The sequence below is a fragment of the Osmia bicornis genome, chromosome 2 (genome assembly GCF_907164935.1).
Source record: "Osmia bicornis bicornis chromosome 2, iOsmBic2.1, whole genome shotgun sequence".
Lineage (NCBI taxonomy): Eukaryota > Metazoa > Arthropoda > Insecta > Hymenoptera > Megachilidae > Osmia > Osmia bicornis.
In genome coordinates this window covers 14,169,044-14,187,857 of record NC_060217.1, presented here as the reverse complement: position 1 = coordinate 14,187,857, position 18,814 = coordinate 14,169,044, and the positions used below count along the sequence as shown (strand labels likewise).

The window sequence follows — 18,814 nt, the reverse complement described above, 5'->3', positions numbered from 1 at the left end:
CCTAACCCTAACCCTAAGCCATAACCTAACCTAACCTAACCTAACCCTAACCCTAAAACTAACCTACCTAACCCTAACTTAACCTAACCTAACCTAACCTAAACCTAACCTAACCCTAACCTAACCTAAACCTAACCTAACCTAACCTAACCTAACCTAACCCTAACCTAACCCTAACCTAACCTAACCTAACCTAACCTAACCTAACCTAACCTAACCCCCCACTCTCGGGCCTTCATCCTAACACCTCAGGGACATCCCCTGGGTGCTAGGATGGCGCCCTAACCTAGCATCTCGGGGTATCTCCCCTAGCATTCCCCCACTCCTCCCGCTGGCCTGGCCTCCAGTCCTCAATCTTCTAAGTTCCATCCCAGTCCTTGGCGGTTTCCAACGCAATCTTCTCCATAGTCTTCCTCCAGCTCTGCGCCGCTTCCTGCTTCGCCTCCTATGTTATCCATTGAAACGGTCTGTTCTTAGGTGGTTTGACTCCGGATGCTCGATGATTTTGGAAGCCCACTGCCTTGCCTTTCCGCCGATGTTGGGACTTAGAAATTTTTCTTCTGCCGCACCAGGAACCAATGTTAGGAAACAAATTGCATTTCAACCTACCATGGTTAGGATTAATCCTTTACCATGTTAGAAGGAATTCTTCTGTCCCCTACCACCGTTGCGATTATGTGCGTGACCTACATAGCCAAGTGCCAGCATCGTAACGTGTTAAATCCAGATATAAAATTTTTCACCTCTCCGGGAATCGAACCCTGCATCGACACGTTACGAGCACAGCGCTCAGCCATCTAGACCACTCACTCGCCATACAAAACTATGTACAAAACCGCTTCTTATGTTACCATGGAATACTACTAACTTAACGTTATGTCCTGCCATTTCAATAAATACATTTTTCATTTAATAACTATTGCATCTGAATATTATACTCATGCATAACAGATGTACAATTAATGGAAACGACATATAAACTGCGTGTTCCTAGAATATTAAATGGATATTTCGAAAATATTACACGAATACTTCAAGAATATAAATTCAACATTTTAATAATATTAAATACATATTTATAAAATATTACACGAATACTTCAACAATATAAATTCAACATTTTAATAATATTAAATACATATTTATAAAATATTACACGAATACTTCAACAATATAAATTCAACATTTTAATAATATTAAATACATATTTCGAAAATATTACACGAATACTTCGACAATATAAATTCAACATTTTAATAATATTAAATACATATTTCGAAAATATTACACGAATACTTCGACAATATAAATTCAACATTTTAATAATATTAAATACATATTTATAAAATATTACACGAATACTTCAACAATATAAATTCAACATTTTAATAATATTAAATACATATTTATAAAATATTACACGAATACTTCGACAATATAAATTCAACATTTTAATAATATTAAATACATATTTATAAAATATTACACGAATACTTCGACAATATAAATTCAACATTTTAATAATATTAAATACATATTTCTAAAATATTACACGGATACTTCAACAATATCAATTCAACATTTCAATAATATTAAATACATATTTCAAATGCAAATAAACAGATGTTCAAATAAAATTAAAACGTTTTAAACTGCACACAGAACAGTGTCATCTCAGACAACGCGTGTGCAATTTCAAACGTTTCAATTTTATTTTCAATTTCTTCTTTCTTTACATTCAAGATATCTATTTCATATTATTTCAATATTGAATTTACATTTTTCAAATATCTATTTTATATCCTAGCGATATTTGCTTTATATTTTAGAAACATTTATTTTACATTACTAATCTATCTCAAACAATTATTCTACCTCACACATTTTTATTAGTATTCACCGGACTATAAATAAACCAACAGTTAACATAACTCTCACGTATTTGGACCTCACACTTATATACAATTCATATACATTAGTTGTTCTGAAAATTACTTTCTAAGCTTGTAAAGTATTCAAATCGTATCAAACATGATATAATTCCTTTCAACAGATACAATTTTATTACAAACATTATATTTTAACTGCAAATGAAAATCCTTTTTTCTAATCAAGCATAGAAAAGCACATTACATTTTATTGTATACATTGCAAACATTTTTTATATACATTATTTTTATCTTAAGCTTGCCTTCTTCTTCTTGCCACTACAAAATAACAAATTAAATCACTTATATATTATATATATATATATTATAACCAAACGTAATAATAATAAGTACTTACCAGTTACACCTTTCACTCGCAGAATCGGAATCGGACAAAATTGCACCTTGCTCTTGTATAATGCGATATGCTCTTTTCAATAACATCTAAAAAAAAAATTTTACAATTAATCCTATACCAATAACAGTCTTTTAGAAGAGAACAAGTGTATATATGTGTATGTGTACTTAACGTTCCACAATAAAAAGTAATCAATAATAATCACTGATAAATAAATCAATAATAATAAAATACCAACTAATTACTTACATAAATGGAGCAATTCATATGCTACAAATTACCAATCATATTTCCCTATACATGCTTTCTACAAGTTATTTATTAATATATATATATGTATATACATTTATAATAAATATATCAATTATTATTTATTTCTATCATTTTATATATTATTCAATCCTTGTAAGTACATTTATAAATAATTAGAATTTAACAATGAATAACACCACCCACAACCGATAAAGGAACCCAATAACAAATTGTGCGACAACAAGGGGTGGTTGAAACACGATGGTACTTACAAGCGTACAAGTAAATGATACAAATAAACTAAATAATGTAAACATGCTTACCCTTGGGGAGCGTAACTAGATGATTTATCCCATGGTCCGGTGCAAATTTACAGTTAATAGTATACCGTCGTCCATATTAGATGATAGCATGCTACAAACGAAACACAATAAATTAATAAATGAAAACCATTCAAAAATACAACACATACCTGTTACGTACAAGGAAGTCTGCCTCATTTCTGGAGGAGCGCTTCATAAGCCTACAGCATGCAAAGGGAAAAAATCATGTATACAAACTAATTAGCTTACCTTAGGAAAATAGCTATTTATAATGGAACGGGCGAGATACATTTCTTCTCTCATCGGGAGTGTCATCGTTCAACCAAATAAAATCCAAATATACTTTACCTGAAATGAATACAAAATTAGTACATAGTACAAGGTGACGGACCGTTCAATAAATGTTAAACAATGCAATCACTAATATTAAAAATCTATAACGTAAACAACAAGAATAGACAACTTAAATATCGAAGCACAAATAGAATTAAGTAAACGACAGGTCAACTACAACATGGGAAGACGCCATGACACCTAACTGAACATAGACTGCACGGCGTATAGAGGGGCACACGCAAGTAACGAATGGCTACAACGAACAAGCCATAGGTGAAAAGATACGAGATGGTCAAATATACTAATTAATGTAACATGTACATCACTGATTGCTAAGGGCGAAAATAGATTTAATAAAGCGATCCTTTTATCGTTTTGATGCTGGTTCATGTCGCGGAAGTTTTCAAAATCAGAAGGTGGCCGAGCACTAGCATTATGGTTTTCATAGATAATTCGTTTTTTATAACATGTACCCGCTTCTGTACATCTTTCACAGCTATTGCGACCCTTATGTCCCTTCAGATTTTTTCAACATGCTCTTGCAGGTGCATCACACGTAACGCATATTACATCTACTTTCAAATAAGTATTATTGTAAAATAATCCCTCATCTAAAATATCATTTCATTCACGTATAAAATCATTCAAGTTCGGTTTTGCATTACCATAATATACATTGCTATCGGAAAAGAAGACACCGTACAATTGTTTCATATTAATTTGCATAAAAAATGGGCCAAAACTGTTTGTTCCAACTTTTTGAAATCGGAATGCCATCGATATTCGAAATTCGTCGAAATATAAGTGTTTCTTTTGGGTTCCCAGCATGTTAGGATAATTTTCTACCATGTAACGGTTAGGGTTACGGTTGGATTCATACCATGTTAGGATTACTTCCCACCATGTTCGGGTTAGGATTATTTCCTATCATGTTAGGACATAATACAAACATGCTAGGATATAATCCTATTAGATAATACCATAGCAAGTATTACTTTCTAATTCCCGTTCTTCTTCTGTTTCATTGAATCCAAACAATATAAAGGATCGAATATTATTGGTTATAGGTGAGTATGTTAATCGATACGGGAGTTCTATAATAATCATTTTGACGATGGACGACTCCCGATCAAGAAATCGATCAACCGTGAGCGCCATCCTGGCTGAGCTGATTCTCAAACATATCATACAATGAAACAAATAGTTACTTAAAAAGATAATCTGGAATGTAGAAAGTAGGGCATAGGCGGCTACGCTCTGGACTTCACATAACCTCTTTGGTTTCGTTCCAATAATTTCGCTTGTTTCAAGGTTTTATTCACTTATATACACGTTTATCAATTCTTAAATGTTTCAATTTGATCCAAAGATGGTTTCATTTTGCTTCATACCTAAATTTTCTTGAAACCACTGTAAATATTTCAAATATCATGCTTCACAACACCAAACTACTTCGAGAGTACACAAAATTTATATCACATTTATAACAATTTTATACTACCACATCACTTCTACTTGCCATAGTTGCAACGTTTATGTATTGTTTATACATAACTAATACAAAATAGCGTATATTACTACAGCTTTTAATTAAAAAAGACGGTAATTACAATTCCGAGCACAGGACTCTGTTTTTGAAAATAGGACTCCCGATTGTCACGTGAGCGGTGTTGCCACGTTGTTCAGCATGGCTAGTACTAGAGTCGGCTGTGGCATAGGTAATAATCGTTTATTTAAATATAGGGGGGCAACGATACGCAAATAGGTGAAATTGCCGGTATATACATAAGAAACCTTGGTTCAAAATCAAAAATTGGTAATAATGCTTACTATGTCTATGCCCCAGGCCCGAAATCGAGGCTACCTCAGCAGTAGCAGCGCCCCCTTTTAGTCACCTCCTAAACCTAAGCCACAGGCAGAGGTTACCGTGGCTGTATTCTAAACCCCCAGCCACAGGGGGGGGGGGGACTTTTCCGAACACAAACTTTGCGCATACCGTACTTCCCGTGACCGACCATTCCGCGAAATACTCTTTCCCAATGCAAACTTTTCCTGTGTTTAAAACTCTATATATTCCTCATTCTATGTCTGCACCCATTTTACAATGGAAGATCTACATATTCCTTACTCTATGTCTGAACTTAACTTGTGATGGAACATCTATGTTTTCCTTAATCTATGTCTCGACTCAATTTGCAGATCGATCCTAATGGGTTATAGTCGAGTCGCCACAAATCTTTCTCCGAATCATAATGTTTATTAAAAAGAACGCTATTCTCAACAATTTCAATCAATTTCAAGCATTGAGGTTTTACGAAGTACATATATCTTGTGTATTGTAATTTTTCAAGACAGCGGTTATATTTCCAAGTTAAATGGTCCATAGAGAATATTTTACATTGCACTTTACATTTTTACGCATAAATATAATTTATATTATACAGAGAAGAAAGTATGAAGTTCGTTCGAAAAGATCGTTAAATCTTATCGTATCGTTTATTACGTACAAACCTCCTGTATTTCTTCAGTTTTCTTTCAATTATTATACTTTACTTGGTATATAATACCGACTACTAAACGCTGATAGAAATGAATCGAGAAAAATTGGTGTTAAAAAATTATACACGCATTCTACAAATACATACATATGTATAGAATTTTGATCATTTACATGTTTCAATCTGTTGTCCTGCTCCAGTTATTTATTTTGTAAAAATATTTTGATAAAATGAAATGATTCGCGACGTAAATACGATTCATGACTAGCATTAACTGGCTAAAGATACAGATATATCAGAAATGAAATTGTTGTGTTTCATAATAATTATTTCTTCGTGATTCTAAATATGCGTTATTTTAGATCACAGTAATTTATATACAGTAAGAATATATGATACCTTCGTTTTTCTTCTTTTCTCGTAATATCTTTTTTTTTTTTCTCTTTGTTATTACCATTTTACATTTTCGATGAGATGTTATATATCTTATTTCAAGTATTTTTGTTTCCTTTTCTTCTATATAGTACATATTTAAATGCAAAGCCTGACATATGAAATAAGTAGACAGTAAATTATTGCAGAGAAACATTTAATTTTCAAATACCTTTCAGTATTTTTCTACCATTGAATAACTGCCACATTTGAAAACTACATTAGTAAAAAATCCTATCACAAACTGTGGCAGTGAAACTAATAATTAATTCTATAATACTATATGCCTTAAATTAATTTTATAGGTAAATATACTTTCACAGCTGACGTTTTTTGTGTTGCATATCAGGAAGTTTGCTTAATGCACTCGGTTGCATTACACTAACCCTTTGCGCTCTTAATTGTATTTATAAACGATATACATACATATACGCCATATTTTTCAAATATTTTTTTTTTTAAATATAATCACTTCGTAAAAACGTTGCCTAAATCCTAACTGATTCAGAATCATATTAAATATGATTTACACATTTTAAAGGCAACTGTTGATTTTTGGTTTTGAGATTCTTTTGGTCATCGTTCATAAATTACCTTCAATAGGATAAATAAACTTTATACTGTATACAACAACGAATTAGCAAAATGGACAATATAATAAACAGAGAATGTGCAAAAAATTTTTGAGAAACACAATTGGAGTGCAAAAGGTTAAGCAGCTCGAATTGTTTACTATAAATGCATTATGACATTTTTTACTTCATTGACGTATTAATAAAACATTTAACAGAAATTTACTCTATTTACAGTAATTTATAGTCTTTTCTTCAACGATACATCGCCGTTATTTAAATACAGTCTCGCGACAAAATATCAAACTTTAAATTTTGTAAACCTTTTGTATCATTGTAAGAATTATTATTAACGTTTCAATCGATTCAATTGATTTCATTAATTTTATATAATTTATTTTTTAAATAAATTTTTAATCTTATATTCGTACTCGTATATAATCAATTTATTCGCGCTTCGTTAACGTGTTTCGCGAACATATGAGTATACTTATGATAATGTTCGTATTCATAATGCACGAATTATATTGGACATTGTATCACATTAATTTTTGATATTACTAAAATATTATGTTGCTCTTTGAAATTTCAAGATAATATTTACTAAAATATGCTGTTTCGATTCGTATCCTTTTCTTTTTTTTTCCTGTTTTTCTTTCACGAATGTTACACAGCACTCGTATGCTTTATAGCGGTAATACTTAGCGAACGTTGAACATTTGAGATTATAGAAATCATTGTCTCTTTTCGTAAAATTAATGATATAATTGAAATAAAGTAATCTTTAACGCGTTTCGAATAAGACAAATTATATCGGATTACGACTAATGAATAATTTTTTTCATGTTCACTTTTCGACGAACGATATAGAAGATATCTGACATTTTGCCATACGACGTAAATACATCATCATTTGTACTTTCTATTTAACTTCTAAAAAAAATTTCTTTTTTCAACTTCGAACTAAAGTCGAAGTTTCTTTCTCGCCCGGTATCTTGGACGAATATTTCACTTCTGATCCAGCACCTTAAAAATAATCTATCATTAGTTGCGACGCGTGTCATTTGATCTTGTAATTAAGAGAATAAATATCTTACTTTAAAGCCTCGATACTGTCATTTCATTTAACGCCTCTTATTTCCATGACGTCGACCGAACTTACGATTTTTTCTGAAAATGAATTAAACAAAAATGTTGAATCTTTTCGTTTCCACGTATATGAATGATTACAGTCGCAACGCTTATGGAACACGTTTCCCCGTCAAGAAATACTGCTTTATTTACCTAATTTTACTCGGTGAAGGAACCGGAGCGTGTTCAGCGATGACGGGCAATACAGAAATGAATTTATCAGTTGGACGTAAAAGACGCGCTGTACGAGATGACAATTTCCATATCAGTCTTTGTCTGTGAGGAGTTTGTTCTTGGGCGTTATATTTGCTTAATACAGCACCCACAGCTTCGTGCGTAGAAAAGAAACTTGTATCTGAAATCTAAACAAACATATACCAAACAAATGGTTATTAACTTCTTACTTAGATTTATCAATTTACTACGGATACCTGATAGTCATCAGATTATTGTAATTTTACCTTACATAATTTCTGAAGTTCCACGGCAAATTCTAAAACTCTAAGCATCTGATGCTTTCTTGTTGTTGTTGTTGTTGTTGTTGTTGTTGTTGTTACAGATGTATTGATGGCAGAGGAGCTAGAAGTAACTGTTATAGATATGGTGTGGTCTGTATTAGTATCCAATCGATTAACAGCATTATCTAAATATATGCACAATAGAACGAGTGCCACTTCTGACGGCTTCAAGCTGGCACAATTACCATCGCAAGCAACCATTTCTAACCTCAGAAGAAGCTCTGATTCCTGAAATAACATAAATTACAAATCAAATTATAATGCTATACATATATTAGTTCATCTATCTTTATGCAAATTTGAAAACAGGAAAAAAAAAGAAGAAAGAAGCAAGAAGCACAACACTCACTGTGATCATACTGGTATACGCTTCTCCTGATCCTAGTTCTATTGCAACGGTATGAAACATTGCATTGAATAACCGAAGAAAAGTTAAAGATGTAATAGGTTGCGTACCAGGTGCCCATTCCAACTTATTCTGTATCACTTCCGACATACGTTTCAAATCACCACCGGTGCATTTACACTGAGAAATGGAGACTAAGTGATCGGCATCTAAAGACTGTGCCAACTGAACTGCAGCTATGTGAAAAGCGGATACACTGATGCAAGCCATATGTTTTGGTCTTGCTTTCATCTTTGTTAAGAAACGATCCATCAAATTGATAGCAACAAAAAATACGTCGGATGGTAGATCGTACCATACTTTCAAGCATCTTAGCACGTGAGCCGATCCATCACGAGCTCCGATTGTTATTTCGTCGGTCTAAAACGAAACAACATGTTTATATGAACGACAGAACAAGATACATATAATAGTATAGTAACGGGACTATTAAATATTCAGTTATTTCGTATTGTCAACGCTTCTTACTTGTGACATAGTAGGTAACTGTAGGTTAGGTTGATATTTCACTTCAAGAACCAAAGCTTCCTGCAACTGTTCAAGTAAAGGGTGGATTGCATCCGGTACAGGCAAGCCCGATGTGCCCATTCCTGCAATGTGTGACTTGCAGCTCACTACTACAGCAACGATGAAAGAATAAAGAATAACAGAAAATGTGTAGTGTGGCTGATGATATGAATGTCACACAACAAGAATGGCGCAGCTGGCTAGCCTTGTATCTACAAAAAAAAATAAGTAACATTAATATAGACATACTTGTACAAGACGATTTGATTTTAATATACATACATATATATTATTCATTTTGTTATTATTACTGATTTACAATAATGGCAACAACTATTTCAATACGCTTGAACAATTTTACTCCAAGAAAGTGGTATTGAGAATAATAGATACTACAATACGTATGTATTTACGTGTACAACGTTTTCGTAATGCAACATACAATTCATTTTTCACCTAATCATTAACAATTTGCTGTGTCAATGTTGAAATTTATTTACTATAAACAACATTTTCTTAATCTTTTTCTCGTGTCTACGTGTTCGTAATCACGCGCCGTCAAATAAGATGGCCAAAAATTTGAAGGAATGTACTAGAATAAAAAAGAAAAATATTTCATTCGAAATAACTTTGTCTTACGTATCGTTACCTCTCAATGATGTATGTACATATATATATATACATTTTAACTTCAAAATCTACTTTGATCGAATTTTCATAAAACTTTATACATAAAAAAAAAAAAAAATACTCCAATACATTATTACAAAACAATGTGTCCACACAACGGCGAAATGTCTACAACATCTTGTAATACTATGTATAATCTCAACAACTTTATTGTTTATAAGGCAACACAATTAACGAAGTATTTACAAAATATGTTGTAAATATGACACCATTAGTTACATTTTCATTTCGTTTAAAGAATGTATGTACGTATGCATATGTATATATTGTAACGTAGTACCGAATGTAACAGTAGTTACAGATTATTGGTAGAAATATCTAGAAATCGTTAGATACTGCGTTAACGTGTAATTCTTACTTCACGAATATATTTCCTTTCAAATCGTACAAAAGATGAAACAATTACAATTTGCGACTATGTTAATTCGTATCATTGACAAAAAAAGAAAAAAAAAAAACAAAAAGAGACAAAGAGGTATCGGACAACTGATGCAACGAACTGTCAAAATTAATCGTAACATAAAGATTCTTTTAAATTCCTTTCCATTACCTAAATATCAGATTTAAAGACATAAAAAAATAAATATACGGATAAAGTATAGTTTAGTTTAACTTTAACTAACATTAATTACATTTAAACACAAATGTTTGAAACATATCATTTATAATACATGTAATCTTTTTTTCCGAAAACCAAAATATGTATATTTTTATATAAACAATATATTCACCGATTCATTTGTAACATGCAACAAATTAATGGGGAAATACATGTGTCTATGTATAGAAAAAATTTATACATACATGAAAGATCATGAATCGATTCATCGTTCTTGGCGGGAAATATTCGTTCTGATGGTAATTAAATTGTACGCATAACTTTAAACTTACTTATTCCCGTGAAATATCAAAATCATTCAAAAACTATGTTACACTTTTTTTTTTTTGTTTACGTAAGAGCAATGAGCTCCTACAAGGAGCAAAACACGCTCTCCGAACGCTTGTTCGAACGATACTGTATAACTCACATCTGCTTTGTGAATCGTCGCGGATGAGTAATACCCGAATCACCACGAGTACGTACGAAATTAAACGAAGTAACGTGAAAGGATATATCAACGTAAATACTTAACAAAAACATTTTGTCAATAAACACGTTGTTTTTAAATACACGAATCGGTTGCTCAAGATTAAAGGTTCAAATCGAACCTTTGTCATCCGTTTCGATAACTTTCACATCATTTTCGCACAGTATACTAAATGAGTGAAAAGGACTCTTCGTTATTTTCAAACAAGCCAATTTTTTAGGTCTTTAGTTATGGTAAATGTAAAACTACTTATAAACAAGGACGTGTACGATTCGTATTGTTTCTTCATTAAATGTCGAACCATCGATTAAAACATGTTAAACATTGTCGAGTACACGATAACGCAACAGAAAAACATCGATATAATTTCGATCATTTTCTATTTTATATTGAGTAAAATGTAACGCGCAAATTACCAAACATTTGGAAATAAATGTATACTTTTCTCATTACCACCAGTTTGTTTAACTTATGCATTGTCGAATATTCTATGGAAGTATATACATACATAAATAAGTACATGTATATTTACGTATTTTCAGAATGAATTCTAATAAACAATAAAATATGAAAGGAAAACTTACCCGGATGCGTCCGAAACGCTTTCACGTTAATGGATCACCCAATCTTGGCTTTTTATTATCGTATTTGTCGGTATAAATAGGAAATAGAATTACAAACGAACTATTCGGTTTGACAGTTGTTCTAACAATAAAAAATGGCGGAGCTACGTCGTATGTATTACTACATCCAGCTGATCATTACGCGTCATCGCACGCTCAACCGTTACAAAAAGTAGTCCCTCCGTGAACATAAATTTTGATTTTCATCGTCAAATTTATCTGTATTTCATTATTTTTCGCATTTCAAAAATGATCATTATGAAACTGAAAGGAATTTTCAATTTGTATTTCAAATTCTACAGATTTTAGGTACATGTATTTACATACATACATACATACTTACATACAGTATATGTATGGATGCATGTATGTATATAATCACATGACATTTACATATAACAAATATACCGTATTTGTAAAATGTAATACTTGTATAAGATTTATTTACTTTCTTAAACGTACATGTATAAAATTTAAGTTATTAATTTATATAATACTGAATATAATTAAATATAATGTGATTAGAAACTATATGTTTTCTAATACAAATTAAATTTTGATGTTCTCTTCATTCTAATTACAGTATAATACTTGTTAAATGTAATTCATAAGCCAACTGTAGCGTTGATTATGATACGCTCTTTGTTACGAAAAATGAATCGGTCAATTGATGTTAAAAGCGTTCATAGATTGCTTTTATGTGTACATACATTTTTAACTTTATTAATTTGTCGTATAATAAATACAAAGTCTTTGTCAAATTATCTAAAATTTAAGTCCTCTAATTAAATCAATTCTTCATCTGTTTTGGTCAGCAGATAGATTTTGATTTCTTTCTATTCTTATGGTTCGTTCATGCTCTAATGTTCTTACAGCTGTTTCTAATGCGAATAAATGCTCATCGTGTATACCTGATGCTATTATTCGCATTGCAGATGCTAATTTATACAAATACTCTGTATTAGCCCCGCTAGGACCATGAGATACAAGTATTTGTTTCGCTATTGTATGTATATCTTCTACACCTGCATAATTTGGATTATCTTCTCCTCCTATGTAAATTGTGATATAAAATGGTATGATATCCAAAGATACCGGTGATAATTTTTTACTTTCAAAATTAATGTGAAAACTATTATTTCCTGATAAAGATGATCCAATATCTTCGAGGGAATGAGATGGATAAAAGAGAACACTTTTTCTTTCGTAACCTCCTTTTTCCCTGTAGTCCAGGTGTTTGACGACTGTATCTATGTTTTGAGGTGATATTTTGTATGCGATACCCCATACTTGGTCGTTAAGATTATCTGAAGAAAGTAACGTCACAACGCGACCAGGCTATAAAATAATATAATTTTCTGTATATGTAGTTTGATATGATATGCATTATAAACATAATAATTACATATATATAAATATATACATACTCTGTCAGGTACTCCTCTATGATCTGTACTTTTCTGATAAAATCTTCTGACGTATCCTTTAATGTGACCAACAAGAATATTTTCGTATGGAAAATCGGCTTTCCAAATAAGCGAACCATATCCGAATACCCACATTATTGCTTTTATAATTGTTTATAATTAAATAGTAATAACCTATACGAATATTTCGTTTTATTATCTACATATACGATAATACTTTCCAGTAAACGTGTATAAAATTTAAATAAAACATTATTCCTTAAGTACTTGATATTATATATTTATATGTCTACACTCAAATTGTATTACTAAATAATTTATAAATTATTTAACAAAAATTTTACAAAAATGTATATATATATATAAATATATAAATATATAATTGACAAAGAGAATAAAATGTTTTATACTGACATTGTTAATAACAATTCATATGTATTGATGTAAATACATAAATATATAGTGTTGAGATCAAATCACAATGTTTGAAAGATTACAGGTTTTTTTAGCAGCAAGTAAATAAATAAATAATGTTAGGCAGTAGTATGTACATATATATATGCATATATTTAAATATGTATGATTAATATATGTATATAAATACAATAAATCACAGCACATGCGCTTCTTATCATTCTTATAATTTGTGATTTCATCCCACAAACATAAATACGTGTTGACTAACGTCAGTGACTAACATGTGTGTATATATATATATAAATACCTGTCCGCAGGCACGTCAGGCACGTCAGGCACGTCAGGCACGTCAGGCACGTGCTGTGGCCACGAATCTATATACCTGTACTGCGCTAAATACCTGTTCCGCGCCATCAAATTATTAATATTACTTCTCAAAATGATTTCAAAACTTTTATGTGCAGATGTGCTTGCCATTCGTTGTGTTAATGATTTAGTTTTTGTAGGTTAGTAGAGTATAATTTTTATAATCTTTGAAAAATTACAATAATATATTTGATCCCTTTCGTTAACTAAAGCGATATATATATATATATATATATATATATATATATATATATATATATATATATATATACTTTTATAGCTTTAATGTTTTTTTTAACTTTTTCACCTTTTCGTTTCATGTGTTTCTTATTATTTATTATTACTTTTGTTATTACAGGTATGGGTTGCACGTTGCACGTTTTTCGTACCGATACCTACAAGTTAGAAAAAAAGATTAATTGTCTTTATCCGCACAGTATACATGGAATTATTGAAGGTCCTAACGATATGTTAGCCGTGTTTGGTGCTGACTTTTTGTGCGCGTATAATATCCAGAAGAATCAAGGAACGTTAATGTAAGTTAAATGACATTAATAAAATGGTACGTAATAATTGAAGTTTTATTACTTATTTAGAATGGAAGAAGTATTTAGTAATAAATGCTTTGACGATTGGATAATAGCAGCAAAATGGTTAACGTCCGATGGATATGATTATTTATCAGTTTTGTTAGCACACAATAGTGTGTGTATTTACGATTCTTCCAAGGAATGCCATCAAAATGTATGGTGCAAAGAAAAATGCATTCTGTATCCTTACATTTTTTACCTGTTTAAATGAAAATTATACGTTATAAACTTAACTTTACCATTAGGTACGGTGGATCGATGTTTGTGAAAAACCAGAAAGACTTGGTAATTTTTAGTGGCACGGTATATAGAGAAATATTAATATGGGAAATAAATTATAGTTATTCGTGTATTGAAATTTCACCAGTTTTACATCGCTTACATGGACATAATGTTAGTATCGCGTTACTTTGAAGTACTCTTTTTCTTATTTTTCTAAACGCTTTACGTTTACGTTTACGTTTAACAGTGTAAACATTGAATTTTGTATAGGGTGTAATCTTTTCGGTGATATACGATCCAGTTACTCGACTCATTTGCTCTACGTCCGATGATAGAACAGTCAGATTATGGGAAGTAAATAGCAATGAAAGTAAAGAAAATGATATAATTTGGAAGGAAGTGAAAATTAAACTGAGGAAAACAATGTTTGGTCATACGGCTAGAGTATGGAAATCTGTAATTAGAAACGACACTTTGATTACCATAGGAGAAGTAAATATGTATCCTGCATACTTTGATTATACATATAATGTGCAGTAAACGGTACAATCATCTACTGCCATATTTTTGAATTTGAAGGATTCTCATATGTGTACCTGGTCATTGGATGGTAAATTACTTAAGAAAATTTCTGCTCATCATGGGGCTGCTGTATGGAGCATTGATATATCAAATGATAATAACTGGATCTTTACCGGTGGGGCTGATGGCGCAGTTCATGCATGGCCTTTTTTTACTAACGATTATGTTCAACCAGTTGTGTTATTATCTAAACAAGATACGTTCGGTTTACCAAAATATAATTGTTATTTAAGTAGCGGTAATCCCTTAATTTTCAATGAAAATGGGACTGTATGTATTTATGATAGGTGGCACGGTAAACCGAAAGAAACCGTTTATCTAGAAAGATATAATACATATTGTGTCATGGAAGTTTCTTTGTGCCATTCCTACGTTTGTTTTGCGTCAAAAGATGGATATATAACAATTTACAAAGGTAAAGAAAATAAGCTTGAATAATATGCTTGTTAATAAAATGGTATCAAGCGTTGAATAACTTGTTGAAAATATTTTTAGAAGCTGATGTTACCACTAACAAAATATTGCAGCTAATCGCTGAGGACAAGATAATGGAATCACAAATATTCTCTGTACAATGGTTAAGAAATGATGAACTAGTAGCTTCTGGATCAAATGGCATTCTAAAGATATTCAGTTTCACTATGGAAGGTACGCGGAAAAGATATGATTTGATTTAATAAAAATTAATTATAATTTCTTTTTATATAGGATCAGTAACTATTCTATCAATATGTTTGTTACCACAAAGTCGAGAACGTTGGTTGACAGCAGCGATACTGTGTGAAGAGCTATTAGTGTGCGGAGATAGAAGTGGAAATATGCATGTTTTTGAACTAGAAAAATATATCTCGGATGATCGGATAAATATAACTGAAATGAGGAAGAAACCTCTTCAAACTTTTCATAAAGTTCATGGAAATATTGGTATCCAAAATTTGATAGTTTTACATTCAAAATTAATATCAGGCGGTCGTGATGGAATGTTAAGATTTTACGATGTAATTGAACATAATAAAAATAGAAGATTCTTATGCCCTTTACATTCGGAAAAAATGCCAATGGATTGGATTAGCGGCAGTTTAAAAGCATCTAACGATCTTTTTATATTGGGTTTCAAAGAAGTAAATATTATTATTATTATTATTATTATTATTATTATTGTACCTTTTAAAGTACTTTTTTTAATTACTATTTTCAGACGGAATTCGTGATATACAGTATGTTTTATCGTCGAATCGTAGCGAGAGTTCCTTGCGGTGGCGGTCATCGATCATGGGATTGTATCGCACTGAACGAACTCGTTTCGTTTCTTTATATTCGCAATAAAGAAGTATACATATTTGATTTTCCTTTAACTGCTTTAAAATCGCCGGATTTATTAGTAAGTTACTTGTTTATTATAAAATATTTATATATTCTAAGAAGATTTTCTTCTTTTAGAATGGTTTTCATACGAAAGATGTAAATTTCATGGACCCTGTATTAAAGAGCAATACACATAATTTATTTATATCCGGAGGAGAGGATGGTACTGTCCGTGTTAGTTGTGTTTCAAGTGTATCGATGGAAAATATTTGTTGCCTAGAAACGTTAGGTATTTTTGATGGTCACATCTCGAGTGTAAAATTTATAGCTTCGTTATGTTTAGAAACATCTGATTTCTCGTGCAGTAATCATCTTGTATTTTCTGGGGGTGGCAGAGCCCAATTGAAAGTGTGGGAAATCGCTATAAATAATAGTAAAAAATGTTTACAAGGTACAGATGTTTTTTGTCGTGACGTTACATCTCATATGTTGTACGGATTTGATCGATGCCGTAAAAAACGTTGGCAAGATTCTAATCGATCTTATATTTTACAACCTGAAACTCGATATATGGACGGTAAAATTTATCGGGATACTACGAACCTGCACTGCATATTGCTTTTTGTTGCTTGCGCGGATGGTTTTACAAGGTACATATGTATTTATATGTATACATATATTATTCTTTTTTCCCATGCTTACCATTTAATTTTAATGTTGAAAAATTTTAATATTTAAATATTGAATCAAGTCAATTATTTACAGGATATTTTTGTACGATACTAATACAAGAAATATTTCGTTAAAAATACATGCAAAATGCGCGAGTCGTTGCATAGTAAAAATAACAATCTTAACGTACGAAGAGAAAGTAATTGCATTAACGATGTCAAATGACGGAATCGTTCGTTTTATCGATTTTACTGATATCGTTTCAAATATTGTAAAAGAACCGAACTGTGAAAAAGAAGAATTTTTCAATTACACAGATGTATCTATTGCGAAATTTCATTTACATCAATCTGGAATTAATTCATACGACATAAAAATGATTGGAAAGAAGAAATATTGTTTGGCAACGGGCGGCGATGATAATTTATTCAATGTTATTCATTTTAAAATTTGGATATCGAGTGAAAATGAACAGTTACGTGTTTCATTGCTATCAAAATGGAACACTTCAACCGCACATGCTGCACAAATTACAGGTACGCTGATATTAGTGTTGCTTAAATACATAAGTGTTACTTCAAGTAACACATACTTATATAAGTATTTACATAGATGTATGTATATGTAAGTAGTAAGAAAAGTATAGAAAATTGATCAGCGGGAGAATTTATTTAATTTTATATAGGTTTCTTCGTTATAGGAATAAAATTTCACAAAGATAAAATATTTACCGTTGGAATGGACCAACAAATCATTGTGTATAGTTATAATTATAATAACGATTTTTTATCTGTAACAATTTTAAAGAAAATCTTTACGTGTGTAACCGATGTGAAAGGCCTGACTTTATGGTATAATTCAAAGTATGTTTACATCTGATACGTACGTAATGTTTTTAATGTTACATCAACATTATGTATTATTAAAAAATTTACTTATTATTTTAGGGATGAACCAATTTTATGTGTTTACGGGAAAGGATTTGAAATATTGGCACATGAATAAAGTACAAGTTAAATTGGTTAACAACAAGTTAGTTGTTCGTTTTTTTGATAGACGACTATTGCATTTCAAAGCCGACATAGTGGTCGGCTGAGAGTTACTTTAATTCGACAAGGACGCTTAGAAGGGAATGATTGTAAAGTAGAATAAAGAATTAATTGTAACAAGGGAAACGCGTTTCATCGTAGTAATTTCACCAACTGTTGGAACATTTTTATTCCCGACATTTATCCGTTTCGTAATGCGGCTTTCGTGTTTCGATCGGATTAGTTGTTCCAGTATTTCTTTTTCTCTCCTCTTGAGTGCGTTTTCAGCTCGATAGTGAGCGAACCCCCTGATCTGTCGGATTCGTCAGTTTATCATATTATGTACATACATACATATGTAATTTGGATTTAGCTACATTCGATATTGCATTCTTTTTTTTTTTTTTTTTCGTATTCATTCTAATAATGGAATACCAAACGTGTATCGACTGATCGAAATCACTCGGTAATAAAACAAGTACGTATTATACGTTTACGCAACGTCGCAACGTCGCAACGGTAAAAATAGGTCGTGGGAAAGGA

At 31.3% G+C, this 18,814-nt stretch overlaps 3 protein-coding genes across 9 annotated transcripts; 1 reads left to right on the top strand and 2 right to left on the bottom strand.

Moving 5' to 3' along the window:
- Window positions 1–6,267: 6,267 nt before the first annotated feature.
- Window positions 6,268–11,765, bottom strand: LOC114875789 (cyclin G). Of its 4 annotated transcripts, XM_029186493.2 has the most exons (8): window positions 10,756–10,961; window positions 9,544–9,853; window positions 9,223–9,473; window positions 8,698–9,114; window positions 8,292–8,576; window positions 7,984–8,192; window positions 7,797–7,869; window positions 6,268–7,725 (listed from the first exon to the last, which is right to left on the bottom strand). In XM_029186493.2, the coding sequence occupies exons 3-7, from the start codon at window positions 9,340–9,342 to the stop codon at window positions 7,824–7,826; spliced, it is 1,077 nt and encodes a 358-aa protein (XP_029042326.1). In that variant the 5' UTR covers window positions 9,343–9,473; window positions 9,544–9,853; window positions 10,756–10,961; the 3' UTR covers window positions 6,268–7,725; window positions 7,797–7,823. The 4 variants fall into 4 exon arrangements, with proteins under 4 accessions (XP_029042326.1, XP_029042324.1, XP_029042325.1 ...); XM_029186491.2 differs by lacking the exons at window positions 9,544–9,853; window positions 10,756–10,961 and adding an exon at window positions 11,624–11,761; XM_029186492.2 differs by lacking the exon at window positions 9,544–9,853.
- A 587-nt stretch (window positions 11,766–12,352) lies between these two features.
- LOC114875791 (putative glutathione-specific gamma-glutamylcyclotransferase 2) lies at window positions 12,353–13,788 on the bottom strand. Of its 2 annotated transcripts, XM_029186497.2 has the most exons (3): window positions 13,504–13,788; window positions 13,090–13,263; window positions 12,353–13,000 (listed from the first exon to the last, which is right to left on the bottom strand). In XM_029186497.2, the coding sequence occupies exons 2-3, from the start codon at window positions 13,222–13,224 to the stop codon at window positions 12,461–12,463; spliced, it is 675 nt and encodes a 224-aa protein (XP_029042330.2). In that variant the 5' UTR covers window positions 13,225–13,263; window positions 13,504–13,788; the 3' UTR covers window positions 12,353–12,460. The 2 variants fall into 2 exon arrangements, with proteins under 2 accessions (XP_029042330.2, XP_046146069.1); XM_046290113.1 differs by lacking the exon at window positions 13,504–13,788 and having other exon boundaries at window positions 13,090–13,412.
- A 26-nt stretch (window positions 13,789–13,814) lies between these two features.
- LOC114875787 (WD repeat-containing protein 6) lies at window positions 13,815–18,418 on the top strand. Of its 3 annotated transcripts, none has more exons than XM_029186486.2 (13): window positions 13,815–14,012; window positions 14,231–14,408; window positions 14,469–14,642; window positions 14,708–14,855; window positions 14,955–15,176; window positions 15,264–15,681; window positions 15,762–15,914; window positions 15,975–16,387; window positions 16,465–16,647; window positions 16,707–17,221; window positions 17,337–17,779; window positions 17,944–18,106; window positions 18,191–18,418. In XM_029186486.2, exons 1-13 carry the CDS (start codon window positions 13,946–13,948, stop codon window positions 18,246–18,248), a joined length of 3,135 nt encoding a protein of 1,044 aa, XP_029042319.2. In that variant the 5' UTR covers window positions 13,815–13,945; the 3' UTR covers window positions 18,249–18,418. The 3 variants fall into 3 exon arrangements, with proteins under 3 accessions (XP_029042319.2, XP_029042318.2, XP_029042317.2); XM_029186485.2 differs by having other exon boundaries at window positions 17,929–18,106; XM_029186484.2 differs by lacking the exons at window positions 13,815–14,012; window positions 14,231–14,408 and having other exon boundaries at window positions 14,532–14,616; window positions 17,929–18,106.
- Window positions 18,419–18,814: the final 396 nt, after the last annotated feature.

Bases quoted from the DNA above. Each gene is read 5' to 3' on its own strand.
- LOC114875789 (XM_029186491.2), bottom strand. From the start codon at position 9,342: ATGGGCACATCGGGCTTGCCTGTACCGGATGCAATCCACCCTTTACTT. The intron at 9,115-9,222 runs GTAAGAAGCGTT...GTTTCGTTTTAG, and splicing joins AGTTACCTACTATGTCACAA to ACCGACGAAATAACAATCGG. The intron at 7,870-7,983 runs GTAAATAAAGCA...ATTCATTTTCAG, and splicing joins CCTTCACCGAGTAAAATTAG to AAAAAATCGTAAGTTCGGTC.
- LOC114875791 (XM_029186497.2), bottom strand. From the start codon at position 13,224: ATGTGGGTATTCGGATATGGTTCGCTTATTTGGAAAGCCGATTTTCCA. The intron at 13,001-13,089 runs GTATGTATATAT...ATTATTTTATAG, and splicing joins ATAGAGGAGTACCTGACAGA to CCTGGTCGCGTTGTGACGTT.
- LOC114875787 (XM_029186485.2), top strand. From the start codon at position 13,946: ATGATTTCAAAACTTTTATGTGCAGATGTGCTTGCCATTCGTTGTGTT. The intron at 14,643-14,707 runs GTATCCTTACAT...CTTTACCATTAG, and splicing joins TGCAAAGAAAAATGCATTCT to GTACGGTGGATCGATGTTTG. The intron at 17,780-17,928 runs GTACGCTGATAT...AATTTTATATAG, and splicing joins ACATGCTGCACAAATTACAG to GTTTCTTCGTTATAGGAATA.